Source organism: Lynx rufus, unplaced genomic scaffold (assembly GCF_022079265.1).
Source record: "Lynx rufus isolate CCGP_SWC_20201006 ecotype Redwood Valley unplaced genomic scaffold, mLynRuf1.p SCAF_9, whole genome shotgun sequence".
In the NCBI taxonomy this organism is placed as follows: Eukaryota; Metazoa; Chordata; class Mammalia; order Carnivora; family Felidae; genus Lynx; species Lynx rufus.
Window position 1 is genome coordinate 63,516,986 of NW_025814897.1, and position 14,413 is coordinate 63,531,398.

Consider the following 14,413-nt stretch of genomic DNA (forward strand, 5'->3'; position numbering starts at 1 on the left):
TTGGGTAGGGTGGGGGGGTGGGGGGTTTAGGCGGGCAAAGAGGGTTTAAGTAGAAAGTAATAGAGTCAAAAGAGTAGCTTTTTGACTGCTGTGTGAAAAACTGTTTAGAGAAGTTACCAGGGGAAAAGTGAGACTGCATGATATTCCACAGGAGAGGTGATGGTGGCCTTGACTAGGGGAGAAGCAAAGGGGAGGTGGAGAGAAGTAGATTTCACAGGGAGGAATCAACAGAAATTGATGACTGGTTGGTGTGATGTGAACAGTAGATGGAGAAGAAAGAACTGGAGATGATTCCTTGTTTTCTGGCTTGGAAACTCTAGGAGAGGAGCAGCTGGATGAGAGGATAAGTTCAGGGTTTTAATAAGACAGATCTGAGAAGCCTATTGGGCATTTTGAGTGGAGAGGTCCAGCTGGCAGTAGGAAAGTTAGGCTGGAGCCTAGGAAAGACAGCGGCCTGGAGATAGGGATTTGGGAGTTACTGGTGTAGACATGGTGCCCGAAGCCATGGTATTGGCTGACATCACCCAGACAGAGCATAAGGAGAGAAAGGAGAGACTGTGACTGTGCTCTGAGGAACTTCATCATTCAAGGGATAGGTCCAGGAAACAAAGCTTGCAAAGGAATTGAAAAGGTTATGGCCAGAGAGGCAGGAGAAACAGGAAAGAGAGATATCATGAAGACCAAGGAAGAAGAAGCTTCATGGATAAGGGAACAATCTTCATTGTGAAACACTGCAGAGAATCCCCAGGATCTAAAGCCAAAAAGAAGCTGTCACTAACTTTAGGGAGTATGGTTTCCAGGGGCTGGAGGAAAGGAAGCCAGATCCAGAGGGTGAGGAGGAAGTTGATTTTGAGCAGATGAAGAAAGCCAGTGCTGACTCCACTAGATCCTTGGCATCTGCAAAGGATATGTCTCAAGGCTTTTCAGTTTCTCCAAATTCTCAAACAGCATCCAATTTCCCCCATGACTTCCTCCTACAGACTTACGAGAGTCCCAGTATACATGCTTCACACAGCTGTGACTGGAGGTAGGTGACCACGGCATTGTTAAAAAACAATGCAAGAGGTCATCTAGGCTCACTTGCTTCCTAAAATGACTCGTTCCCGTCCACTAGCCCCTAAGGGTATTTGATCATTGGAGGCCTCAGAAAAGTGACAAATGACTACAGGTTACAGTTTTGGGGCTTCTCTGGGACAGATGAAGCCTTGGAAGGATAGAGTCCTGAAAGCAAAGGAATCCTTTCAATAAGATTGGCAGGGAAGGAAAGTGATGCAATTCACAGTGCCATCTCCCCCATCACTGCCAGAATGAGCAGGTGGATGAACCATTTAATCAGCTGATTAACCTATCAAACAATCAAACTTCCCTGGGCATACCCTGGACCAGGCTCTTAAACTTGGAACTGGAGACACAGAGCTGAAACAGCTGCACTCCCGGTCTTTCACCAATTCTCAGACTAGCGTGGGAAAGAGACATGGAAATACAGTACTATAATGTGGTACGTGTCATGATACTGATATACTCTAACTATTATGGACAAAAAGAGGAGGAAGTATCTAACTCTGAAGGTGGTGGGGGAGAATAAAGAAGGCTTCCAGAGGAAGAGATATATGAGCTGACTCTTGACGGAGTTTGACAGGTACATTGGGAAAACAGTGAGTAAAGGAACAGAAGCATGAAAAATTAAGAAACATGGACTAGTTGGGGCAAGAGAGCAAGACTGAGAGAGCAAGACTTGAAAGGGCAGAGGTTGTCCTAGATGTTTTCACAACCCACTCAAGGAGGGCTCTCCACCTGCCTCTCTAGCTGTGCCTTCACTGCCCATTCCTTAAATGTTTAGTTCCTAAGGTCTTTGATCCAGGACCTCTTCTCTTAGTTTCATACTCTGCCTGGGAAATCTCATCAACTCCCATGGCTTCAGTAACCATCCACTTGACTCTCAAAGCCTTATCTCCTGTGCAGAAAACTTACTTGCACACCAGACCCATATACCCAGCTATATCTTGAACATCTCTACATGGATGATGCATAGAGATTAGTCTAAAACTGATTTTCCCCCTAACCTACTCTTCCTGCTGGCGTTTCTTATCTCAACAAAAGGTACCATCATCCACCTGGCCACACCAGCCAGAACCCTGGGAATCTTCTCAATTCTTCCTGTTCTTTCACCTTTCAGATACCAGCTATGACTATATCCTATATTCTGCTTCTAAAATGTGTCAAAGTTAAAAGGTCAGGAGATTTAGGAGCCAATCCTGACTCTGACACTAATCTCACTAAGGCAAGGTAAGACACTGGGCAAGTTTCTACTCCAGCCCCTTACTTGTAAATTGGGATGGGGAGGGTCTTTTTGTTCTTCAAATCTGCAATCCCCTGGGTTCTCTTTCCAGCCAAAGGTCCCTACAGACTCTAATATGTGCCATGATTAAATCCCATCTTGTACCACCTTGAGGATTTGATTGCTTTCCACGGTAAGGCTAGGTGTGCAGCTGCTTCCACCACCCTTCCAGAATAAACATTTGCTAAGTTTAGGGCACCCATGACACTCCCTCTGGACACCCTCTCTCTAGCCATATGGTTTTGCTCTGTTTTTCTGAACACAGGCTGTACTATCACAACCATGGGCCTTTGCTCAAGCTCTTCTCTCAGCAAGAATGCCATTGTCCCCTAAGTGGCTGAGGCAGCACCTGGCACAGAGGGTGCTCAGTATATGTTGGTGACAGGAGAGCCATGTTTAAATTACTGCAGTTCCCTCTCACCAGACAGAGACTCAAAAGCACAGGCAATAACAAGACAAGTGAACAAAGTTCCAAGGAAAAAGACCTCTACTTAACATACAAAAGCCTCCCCACAGCATAAGGTAGTAAGTGCTCTGTCACTGGTGGCATGTAAGCCAAGAGAGGCAGGGCACCTGTCAGGCCTGCAGCTCTGATTCCAATTCTGCAGCAAACCAGAGCCCTACTTAGGGGATGAATGGGCACTGGTGAGCTGGACACACAAACAGGGGGAGAGACCTGTGAAAAAGACCTCTGCACCGACTCCAACCTTCCAGATTTCATCTTCCTACTGGGGCTAGTCCTGGGCGTATGCTATCCACATCAGAGACCCCCACACCAGGAACAAGCCCAGGACCTGCCTTCAGTCAGACCGACCTCTCTGGGGTGCAGCCTGCCCCTCCAACCTGCAACCATCTGTCCCTGCAGGTTTGCAGCCCAGGATCTGAAGCCAAGTCCAGAAGGGAGGAGGCTGGAACCAGGGAGGGGCCTGGGGTCCTCCAGGCAGGGCCCAGGCTGAAGGGGAACCAGAGGGGTCTTTTCCTACAACAAGCAGCCTCCGGATCAGGCTTCCTGTCAAGGGAGCAGCTCTAGAGGAGGAAAGAGTGTCCTCCACCCTGGCTGATGGGCTTCTGGGTGGCTGAGGAGGATGGTGGGGGAAGCTAGGGGTGGAAGTGTCTGCACCCAGGGAGAAAGGAACCCTTCAGACAAGCTGGGCCACAAGATTCCAGAGTTCCATTCAGCAACCCCACCCGCCAAACCACCACCACCCTCGGCCGCAGCGTTCGACACCCTCCGCCAACATACACAAGCTCCCAAACCCCGCGCTCCTCCAAGGAACCATCACCCATCCACCCGCGCCTCCCCCCTCAAACATGGACCTCACGTGAGCAGCCACAGCCCGAAGAATCCCCCCACTGCTCTCACAGACACGGACACGCCTCACGTGGACAGAGACAGGCACAGCTTTTGAAAAGCATCTGTGCCCCCACCCACAGACACTCGGACAGACACACCGCGGCTCGGACCTGGACGCGGACCCGAGCAAACAGGGACACAAACGCACCCCTGGGGGCCGCCCGTCGCACTCACCGCGGCGGAGCAGGATGGGAGGGCCAAGGCCCAGACTGCGGCCACTCGGAGCGGCCCGCGGCGCTGCCCCCGCTGCCAGCGCCCGTCCGCCCGGCCCTGCCCGCGGCGCCGCCCCACGTCCCGCGCCTCCGCCTGTCCCCGCGCCGGCGCCGCCGCCGGACCCGCCGCACAGGCCGGAGGGAGGGGCCGGGGCGGGGCTGCAGACCCGCCGGGGGAGGGGGCGGCTCGGGTGCTGAAGACCCACCCACGGCCCGCCCGCCGCCGCGGAGGCCCCGCCCCCTTTTACCCCACCCGCCGGGCTCCCCCAACCCCCTCGAGGCTCCTACGGGAGCTGCCTCAGCCGGCGGGTTGGGGAACGCGTGAGCCGGATCCCGGATCCACGATCTCTGCCAGCTGCCTCTGGCTCCCGACCGCTCCGGGGCAGGTCTCAGGAACTGGGCTGAGGCTCCGTCAAGGAAACGCAGCTGGGCAGCAGAGATTTCGGACTCTGGGAGCCGGTCCGGGCCCTCCAGGAGGTGCACTTCCCAGCTTTCTTCGGGGGCTCCTTGGGAATATGCTAGTGTGCTCTCTGCTGCGGCAGGGGGATACGGGATAGTCCGTACCTCGGCATGGATCTCTGGGCGACGGAAGGGCCTCCAGGTGGAAGCACAGCACCCAAAGCGCTAGGAGAAGGGGCGGACGGGGTGGTGAAAGGTGGGGGACTTGATTTGGCTGTAGGTGAGGAGACCCCTCGCGAGGAGATTATGGTTCAGACCATCCAGCGACTCCCTTCCACACTCCAAAAAACCAGAGCAATTCAGAATCATCACATTGTGGAAAAGCAGCCCCGGTGGTAAATAATAAAAATTATAATAACAGTTAACAGGGACTGAGTGCTTATTATGTGCCAGACACATAACGAATCACTTTACATATATTATCTCCTTAATACTCATAATCTTAATAGGTATCCTCTTTTATTAGATGTGTTTTACAGCGGAAGAAACCGAGGGCCCTTGGCTCCCCAGACGTTAACCCTGATCAGCTAACTCACTTAGAAAGTGGTGTAGCTATGGTTTGAGCTCTGCTTTAGATCTTGCTCCCAATCACCTGGAGATTCAGCACATTTCATGTTGGAAGTCCCCAGTGGCCCATAAAGTGGGGGGTTGTATGTGGACCACCCAACCTAATAATCAAGCTCCAGTCAGATGACTGTAGGCTGACCAAAACCCAGAAAGGCTGCCTGGAAGCTGCAGAGTCAGTGACAAAGAGCAAAATCAGGCTGCATGGATCTCAGTGCTATGACAATCTGCTGACTGGGTTGTTCCCTTCTTCCAGCTCTTGAGAGAGGTAGGGGAGAATGTTGAAAAATTCTGGAGCTCTCCTTGGCCAAGAAGCACAGAAGTGATGGTACCAAGGCCCTGACTGAATCAAAGTGCTGTTGGGGGTACTTTCTTGCCCCACACAAAGTTGATAAGGGCTCAACACCTGGGTGCACCCTCAACCTCTCATCCACCTGATGAGGTCTGGCACCCAGCACAGGTGCTCCAATGTTTGTGAATGAGCCTCAGCATTCATGCTTGCTTTGGGGTTTTGGGCCAGGGCCACTAGACTATCCAATGTAAGGGAGCCAGGGTCTGTATAACACTATTTCAAGCTTCATGAGGACTACTTTCCTCAACCTTAGATTTCTCCCATCCCATCAAACTTGCGCTTGAAAAAGCATCACAGCTACCTTTCTCCTCTAAAGGCAAAAGTCCTTAATGAGCCTGAACAGGCCCAGTGTGACTCCTTGCTGCCTCACTTCCCTAGCCCTCCTCTAGCCACTCCCCTTCCACTTTTCATTCCAAAGTGAATTGCACCCTGGTCCTATCGGGGCTTACACATACGCTGGCCTCTCTGCCTAGGTTGCTCTTCTCCCTATTGCTTGCCTGGCTGTGCCTACTTGCTGTTCAGTTCTTAGTTTTCAAGTTGACATCCCATCTCCGCTGCAGACTGGGCTAGACACCCCTCCTCTGCACTCCCATAGCTCCCTGAACTTCTGTATCCTAGTACTCATTACTGTATTGTAGTTGCCTGGTTACTTGTCTCTATCCCCCACTAGGCCACGAGCGCTGTGGGCAGGGACTGTGTTTTATTCACTGATGTTTCCCCAGGGTCTAGTGCAGTGCCTGGCAAATAAAAGCACTCAGTAAATATTTGCTGTATGAATGAATGGATGATGAAGGTCAGCGGGCCCAACCCCCTCTAGGCCCAATGCTCTGAAGACCATAGCTATCTCGGTGCTGGCCTAAAGAGCAAATAAAGCTTCAGCTCCAGCTGGGGCTGGGGGAAGAGTAGGATCTCAGACTGTTCCTGAAACCTGTGACTTCAGCTATCTGGCCTCTGCTCTTCTGACTTGATAGGATTTTGGTGTATGATTAGACTGAGTATTTCTCCACCCAGCCCACCCTCCTAGAGTCCCCCCCACAAATTGACCTCACTGGGCCTGCTTTTATGAAAGGTTTATTCCTAGTGCTAGTTCCCAATCTTCCAGGGCTCTAAGCACAATTAAACTGGGTGGGTTGGTGAGGGGAAGCCCATTCAGATGCAGGGCCAGAAATGGGGCTCCCCATTATCCCCACCCCTTTGGTCCCAGTCCCCTTCTCTGCATTGGGGACGCATAGAGGAGGGACAAAGGGTATTGGAGGCAACATCATTGGCTCAGGGGAGCCCAAGAAGAGCTGCCATTGGCTGACAGGGCCTTTTGAGACTCTGCCATTGGTCAGGGGGCACACCCCAGGAGCTGGGGACAGGCCTGAGGAGTAATGCCATTGGCCAGGGAGTGGTTTTGTCATAGCCTTTGGCTGTGGAGTGGAAGGAAAAGATCTGGGAATGAAGCCCAGTGGCCAGGAAGATAAAGGACAGGGCAGCAGCTGCTGGGCCTGCAGGCCCCCTCCCTACCACAGCAGTGTGGGCAAAACTGGTATGAGGCCCCAGCAAGGGAAAGGGAACCCAAGCCAGAGGGCAGGTGGCAAGGGATGTCCCATGTCCAATCTCTCCCACCCTGGGACTGCCTCTCCCAATGTCCTTCTTGATAGCCAGGTTTGGCTAGGAGCAGCTCACTGCTCCTCTAGCCAGGAGGGCTTCTCGGCTCCTGGAGGCCGCAGCTTGATGTTGAACTGCTGCAGGGTCTGCTCCAGTTGTTTCTGGTTCCCAGCAAAGTAGGCTGACACGGCATTGTGGAAGAGCAGCAGCTGCTTGTGCATCACCTTGATCTGGGGGTCCAGCAGGGTCAGCTGAGACTGGACTCAGATGCCCTTCTTGAGCCTGAGCCCAGACCAGGGGTACATGGATTCTGCTCTGATGGTGCTTTCAGGGTGGGGGTTGACCACCACTAATGGAGTCAAAGGATAAGGGCAATCTGATGGGAGAAACCTGACTTGATTTGCTGGATCTGGCATTCTGGTACCCCAGCCCAGGGTGGGGTGATTTTTCCCAGTTATGTTCCTGGGATCAGCAACCAAATCCTCCAATAGAAAAGGGCCAGGGATTGGAGGGTAGGTGACTGGAAAGGTTCAGAAGTTGAAGGGGCTGGAGGAAAGATCCCACTTCTTAGCCAGGCTGCATTTCCCCATCCAGTGATGGGGAGGGTCTTAGGGGTAGAAGGTCAGTGTTATAGATGGGAAAGTGGACTGGGGTCAAAGGGGTGGGGTTGGCACCTTGTTTTCTTCCAGGAACTTGAGCTTGATGGCCACATCTCCCCGCAGCTTCTCATATTTGTCCCGATGGGCCTGGAAAGTGGCCTGGGCACTCTCGAGTCGACCACGCGTCCCTGCATCCCGGGGGCCTAGGCTCAGCTCCTCTAAGTCTGTTCGGTAGGCATCATATTCCAGCCTGGGGAAGGGTAATACAGGCTGGTCTCCACCCCTGTGTCCACATATACTTTCCTTTCCTTCCTCAATTCTTACGACCCCAAAGCTCAAACTTCCACCCATGCCAGCCAACTCCCAAAACCCTGGGCCCTGCTGGTGCCCACACCTGGCAGCCTCATACTGTTTGACAGTCATGAGTGTGTCTTCCATGGTCTTGGTGACCAATGTATTGATGCTAGAGACAAAGAAGTTCACAGCCCCTAGCAGTGTCTCTCCATTCTTGCACAGCAGCTTCTGTGTCTCTGCATTGTAGCCAAATTCCTCCTGAAGGCAGAAGGGGAGGACAGGCCTTGAGTAACAGTTCCTACCTGAATCAAGCTGTAGGGCCCTCATTCCCCTCCTCCCCAGGAAGGAAACAGCCATTGAAACTGGAACAACCAAGGACTGCCTCCAGCAAGGCTCTCCTAGCCAGAAAGTTAGTGGGACCACCCAGAAATGCCTAGGGTAGGAATGTGGGAGTGGGGTTCTCAGATAAGTTCACAGGACTGGAATAGGGAAAGCTAGTGCAGCAGGCAAGGGAGGGGCTCTGATTAGGCCGAGCACTGATGCAGAGAAGGGTTACTTGTGAGGCATCTAGTGTGCCATCTCCCCCACCCCTCCAACTTCTGAACCTCTGTACAAACCCTTAGGCTGCCTCCACAGGTGAGTGCTGCTGGGGGTAGGGCTGAGCCCACCCTGGAGGGGTTCTCCCTCTGGGCTGCAGGAGGGAGGGAGGGAGGGAGGCTGAGGGCTGACTGCCTGGGAGGGCCCGGGCCCAGTCTCCCCACCCTCTTTGGCCTGACCAAGGCACCTGAAGCTCTGGGGACTTCTGGCTGAGGTCAGCAAAGGCGTCACCTAGTGCATGCTGGGTCTGCAGCAGGCTGTAGAGGTGGGCTGTCAGTGCCCGGCCCAGCTGCAGGACACTCTCATACTTGCGCTTCGTCTCACGCAGCAACTCAATCTGCAGCTCTAGCTCCAGGTCCACAGTCCGGGAGCCTCGGCCGAATCTTTCTGACAACAGCTGCTTTGTGCACTGATTGGGAAGTGGGAGAATAAGTCAGAGCCCTAGCACCCTGCCCCCCGCCACCCCTCCAAACAGGTATCTACCCTAGCATCCCCAGGCTCCTAGTCTCAGCCGTAGATGGGATAGTGGAATTCAGAAATGGGGAAAAGGTACCCAGGGGGAGTCTGGGGGAAGGGAAAGGTATTTAAATCCCACCTTATATGTATTGATGCCCCATTTCTTGACGATGTCAAACTTCTCTCCGGCGATGCCCCGAGCCACCTCATCTCCGGGGCCAGCAGGAGTGGTACTGTGAGATGGATGGCGGCCAGACCCTAAAGGACCAAGTTCTCTGACACCAGCCTCTCTCAGACATAATCAGATGTCTCTGTGGCTCCACCCGTACCTCCCACCCAGCATATGAAAATTGCTTCCCTGAAGTAGCAGAAACTAGGGACAATGAGATTCTCCTACTCACTAGGAAGAACTCATACCTTGTGCCCTAAGACCCATATCCCAATATACATCTGGCCTCCTTTTGAGGTGGTGATGGGGGCTGGAGTGGGGGAGGGAGTTGCTGGTGTACGGGGACAGAGGAAACAGAAAAAAATACACTGAATATAGGGTGGCAGGTCAAGGATGGTGGATCCTGATAGCAAGAAACCTCACTAACATTCCCATGTGGAATCTTAGTGTGAGATTCAGGGCTGTTTGCTCCTCTAAGCTTTAGAGTCTAAAGTAAAACTCTACGAAGCTTCAGAGTTCCAAATCAGGCTCAAGCTCTAGGGCAGGGAGAGCTTCTGTGAAACAGAGTTCTTAACATGATTTGGGTGGTGGCAGCAGAGAAAGAACAAATGGACACATCTCAGGGGCTAAATGGCAAGTGGGAGCAACTGGACAACCGTGGGCTGAGGACAGTCCATAAGGTTCATACTAGCAGAAGTTCCCAAGATCTCCAGTCATAATTCAAGCTTTCTTTGACACATCCTATACTCCCCAGAACCATTCCTCTCCCTCTCTCCACTCAAGCTTCCTGTCCTGTTCTGATCATTCATACCTGTGGGGATGAGTCCATCACCAGAGCCCCCATAGCCACCAGACACAATGCTGGTTTCATTGAGGTTGGGTCCTGACACCATCACCTGCTGGAGGTCCTATAGGCCAGAGAAGAGGGGGGCTTCAGGAACATAGGGGCAGCTGAAGCATTTGGGGGGTGAGAACAAGCTTGAAGCATCACAGAGAGAGCACACAAGGGAAGTCTGCATAGAATCAGAACGAAGATTTGTAAAAAGATTGGAGGGAGTTAGGTAAGTTAGGGGAAGTCTACTAGAATGGGGTGAAAGGCCAGGGCTTATGATTTGGGATTCCTAAATTGAAACAATATGGAGAAGAATCAAACAGAAGCACCTGCTCCAGCCCATCATCCTCAGGAAGCTGCCCCGCTTCACCGTTCCCGTGGATGGGGATCTCCATTGTGGCTGCCTTCCCTAGGATCCCGTCCGTCATGGCTAGGGAAGGGATTGGAGTCAAAGTCTCCACCCCAGCGCCCTGCAAAGCCCAACACAGACAATTCTGGAAACTGGCCAGTACTCCAGAAAGAAAGGTTTCCCCACCATTTCAGAAGTTTTGGAGGCTGTCCTAGGACTTGAGTATTCTGGGGTTTGGCCACGACTCCTTTCTTCTCACAGATATGTATTTCTCCTCTCCAAGGTGCATTATTTTTACACATGCACACCCGGGCCCCAGGTGTCTTCTTGTGAACCCTCAATCCCACCAGGGCCCCGGTGATCACTCATGCATTCAGTCATTTGACAGATATTTAATGAGTGCCTACTATGTCTCATGCATTATTTGAGGTCACAGCAGTGACCAAGAGAGATAAAGTCTGTGCTGTCTTGAAGCTTATCCCCATGCAGCTGTTTCCCCCCATCCGATTAACCCCTTTCCAAGGCTCAGGAGCCTACTCCTCCCATTCAGGTATGTTCTTCATTGCTGCTTGGCCTTTCACACTCCTGTAGTGTTTCTTCCCCTTTTCTTCAGGGGTCTCCCTCTCCTCCATCTCATGCACCTCCTCTTCCTCGCTCCCCCCCCCCCGGCCTTAGTTGAATCAGTTGGTGTATATTCCCGGCCTCTGAGTAAAGCCTCTTTTTCCCAAGACATAGGTGATCCCTTCCAAAGTCAGTTATGTCCCCCAGGTGTGTGAGTCCCCGCCCCCCCCACCCCTCACACCTGGGCATCAGGTGTGTCCTCATCCTTCCCCAAAGCTCAGTGGCATCTTTCCCTCAGGGCAGGTTCGTGCGTTCAACTTCCCCTCGCCCAAGTCTGTCCTCCTCACCTCGGGCCGGGCCGCTCTTCCCCTCAGGGCGCCAGGCCCGGGCCGCGCGGGGACCTCAGGCTCCAGTTCCCGTCGCGATCCTAGCAGCAGGTCAGGGATTCGGCGGAAGTGACGTCCCCTCCCGGGCAGAAGAAGCCGGCCACGTCGCAGATTATAAGGGCGGAGATGACGTTAAAGCCCGGGGCAGGGCGATCCTTGAGCCAACCCCTCATTCCCTGGGGAGGGAGGAGAGATCACTTCCGGGGCGTTACCAAGAAGCTGTGGGGAAGTGACGTAGGGTGCGCGGGTGGTGCGATGGAGCCGCAGCAGCCACAGCAGCCGCAGCAGCCGCAGCAGCCGCAGCAGCAGCTGAGAAACGTGAGTGCGCGCTAAGTCGCTGCAGGGCCATAAGTTCAGCCAGCATCCTTGTCCGTTTGGTTGGAGATCTGAGGGCTGGGAATGTCGGGCTGTGGCACAGGGTCCTGGGAAATCTCGGGCGATGCGGCCTTGAGTTGCCCCCTTCCCGCTGAGTTCTTTGTCCCCTTTTCTCTTAGTTGCGGGACTTCCTGTTGGTCTACAATCGGATGACGGAACTCTGCTTCCAGCGCTGCGTGCCCAGCTTGCACCACCGAGCTCTGGATGCTGAGGAGGTTAGGCGGGAAACTCAGTAGGGAGGTGCGCCGTAGATCCTTCCCAACCGCCACTCCCCCTGCCTCTGGCCCTGGCGTTTCTACGACCCTCACCCTTAGGTTAGGGATGGGAAAGAAGGAGGCGGACCCGACAGGACACCTTTGGCCTCTGCTTCACCCTGTCTTCCTTCCAGGAGGCCTGTTTGCACAGCTGTGCTGGAAAGCTGATCCATTCCAACCACCGCCTCATGGCCGCTTACGTGCAGCTCATGCCTGCCCTGGTACAGCGCCGCATCGCAGACTACGAGGCTGCCTCAGCTGGGCCAGGTGTTGCTGCTGAACAGCCCGGAACCTCACCATCAGGCAGCTAGCCCTCCTCAACCCCAGGAAGGGAGGCACTGGATGGACCCTCAAATTGAAGGAGCCAGTGGACCTTGGGCTGAATGCAGCCTGTATGTAGAGTGAGGGATTGCCTGAGAGCTGGGTACTATTGCTCCTTTTCCTGGAGCCAATAAACCCGCTTTTACTCTGTTTGGTTTATGTTCTGGGCAGGAAGCTTTGCCCACTTTGTTGGCAACATCCTTTATTCTGTCAGTTATTGCATATCTGCTGGCCTCAGCCCTGGCAGTGGAGAAATTGCCTTCTATGTGTAGAAGATTCCCCGGTGCCTGGTTAAAGCAAGGTCTGTGGGTACAATTTTAATGTTGGTAATAGCAACAGGAAGCTGGTTCCTGCCCAAATGACAGAGAAAATGAGAGCTCTTTCTAGCTGTCCTTCACTTAAGTCTGTCTGACTTAAATGGCTCATTTGTGAGCCAGGTATGCATTCATTCATAACTATTTTGTCATGGACTCTATCTTTCAAGAAGAAATTCTGCTAAATTTAGGGAAAAGAGGAGATCTCTAAGGACAACAGATCAAGAAATCACAGGGCTTCTAGGGACTGCCTCTTGGGAAGTCAGTAGTCCCAGAACAGAGATGAAACCTATATGAATTTTGGGGTGTTGTGGAACTTCAACCATTTCCCCAAGTTGTTACTTTTTTACGATTTTCCCTCTTCCCCAGGATAAGCAGTACAGCGTTTAAATAGAGAAGGTCTGTGTGCTTGTCTTCAGGAGCGGTCAGAAAGGGGAAACTTGAGGGACCGTATTCTGCAATACAGCCAGATCTGAGGGAGAGAACCCAAGGGAGAAGTAGATGATGGTAGTTATGGGGGGCAAAGGGGATAATGCAAATCTTTGGGACCTCTTTAATGTTACCTGCATGTCTATAATCTAATTCCAGCTCTTCTATCCTCTATCCCACATTGTTTCCACTGTCTCTGTTCTGTTATTTCCATGTTGAGCCTCTCCATTTTTCCCTCATTATTGCCCTCCTTGTGGAATTTATTCTGTATTCACCAGCCTGAATGGCCTATCACTCTGTCACCACATTTTCTTGCCTCCTCTGTGTCCTTGTTGTATCATTCCAGCTGTTTTATCTTTTCTGGTCCTCTATTCAGACTGCTAGAGAAAAACACGGCTGTGTAATGCATGCCACTAAATATTCAAGGTCTCCAACCTCAACCAAGCCCTCACTCCCAACAGGCAATCAATCCTTTCTCAGTTCGTGGTGTGTTTCATCTCTCTCTTTTTTTTTTAAAGAAATTTTTTAATGTTTATTTATTCTTGAGAGAGAGAGAGACACGGAGCAGAGTGAGAGAGGGATGCAGAATCCAAAGCAAGCTTCAGGCTCTGAGGGTCAGCACAGGGCCCCATGTGGGGCTTGAACTCACAAGCCATGAAATCATGATCTGAGCTGAAGTTGGAGGCTTAACCGACTGAGCCACCCAGGTGCCCTTCATCTCCTATAATTACCATGGCAATTATTTTACACCTTCACTGCTCTCATCCCCCATTTTCACCCTCAACTACCCCCCATCAGGTGACCATGTTCTATTTTTTACAGAGGAAATGGAAGCTCTTAGACATTGGCTCCCACAATAATTAAACTCTTTATAACCATGCACAAAAGAGACATTTTTCTCCCCTGTGTGGATCAGGAAGTTGAAATTCTTTAGTAGCAGACCCTATTTTAAAATATAGACCTAACCTTTTTTTTTTTTTTTTAATGTTTGTTTATATTTGAGAGCACAAGTTGGGAAGGGGCAGAGAGACAGGGAGAGAATCCCAAGCAGGCTCTGTGCTGTCGGTGCAGAGCCTGATGTGGGACTCAAACTCTCAAACCATGAGATCATGACCTGAGCCAAGATTAAGAGTCAGATGCTTAACCGACTGATCCACCCAGGTGCCCCTAGATCTGACTTTAAAATCCATGTTATTTTTACTACACCAGGCTGCCTCAAAATATCCATTAAACCACCCAATTCGTATGGGTTCTGATACTGGTATGTCTTAATCTCTATAGCAAAACTACAAGAGGTATTATTCCCATTTAATGGATGAAGAAGCAAGAATCCAGAATGTACCAGAACCCCATCTTATACATAATTACTTCTTGAGAAAAGTGGCTCCAAACAGCTTTTTGCCTCTTTAGCTGCTATAGTTTGAACAGAAGGTTTTGTTAGGAATGTAGAAGTTGCTGACCAGGAACTTCCCTACTGAGTGGCTTCATGTCTACTCAATAGAATTCTGTCCTCGAAAAGTACAAGTGCAGGTGAAACCACTTGTAAATGTAACAATTCCAAGATGGGGGGAATGGGGACCTAGAATATTTTGCTGCTGCTGAGAG

General features: G+C 51.8%; 2 protein-coding genes across 2 annotated transcripts; one reads left to right on the forward strand and one right to left on the reverse strand.

Annotated features, from left to right (window-relative positions):
- Positions 1 to 6,334: 6,334 nt before the first annotated feature.
- ARFIP2 (ADP ribosylation factor interacting protein 2) lies at positions 6,335 to 11,180 on the reverse strand. Its single transcript, XM_047072217.1, has 8 exons — positions 11,077 to 11,180; positions 10,149 to 10,289; positions 9,799 to 9,895; positions 8,958 to 9,076; positions 8,550 to 8,771; positions 7,866 to 8,023; positions 7,547 to 7,721; positions 6,335 to 7,102 (listed from the first exon to the last, which is right to left on the reverse strand). Exons 2-8 carry the CDS (start codon positions 10,245 to 10,247, stop codon positions 6,947 to 6,949), a joined length of 1,026 nt encoding a protein of 341 aa, XP_046928173.1. The 5' UTR covers positions 10,248 to 10,289; positions 11,077 to 11,180; the 3' UTR covers positions 6,335 to 6,946.
- A 184-nt stretch (positions 11,181 to 11,364) lies between these two features.
- TIMM10B (translocase of inner mitochondrial membrane 10B) lies at positions 11,365 to 13,292 on the forward strand. Its single transcript, XM_047071412.1, has 3 exons — positions 11,365 to 11,433; positions 11,610 to 11,705; positions 11,879 to 13,292. Exons 1-3 carry the CDS (start codon positions 11,371 to 11,373, stop codon positions 12,053 to 12,055), a joined length of 336 nt encoding a protein of 111 aa, XP_046927368.1. The 5' UTR covers positions 11,365 to 11,370; the 3' UTR covers positions 12,056 to 13,292.
- The last annotated feature ends 1,121 nt before the right edge of the window (positions 13,293 to 14,413 follow it).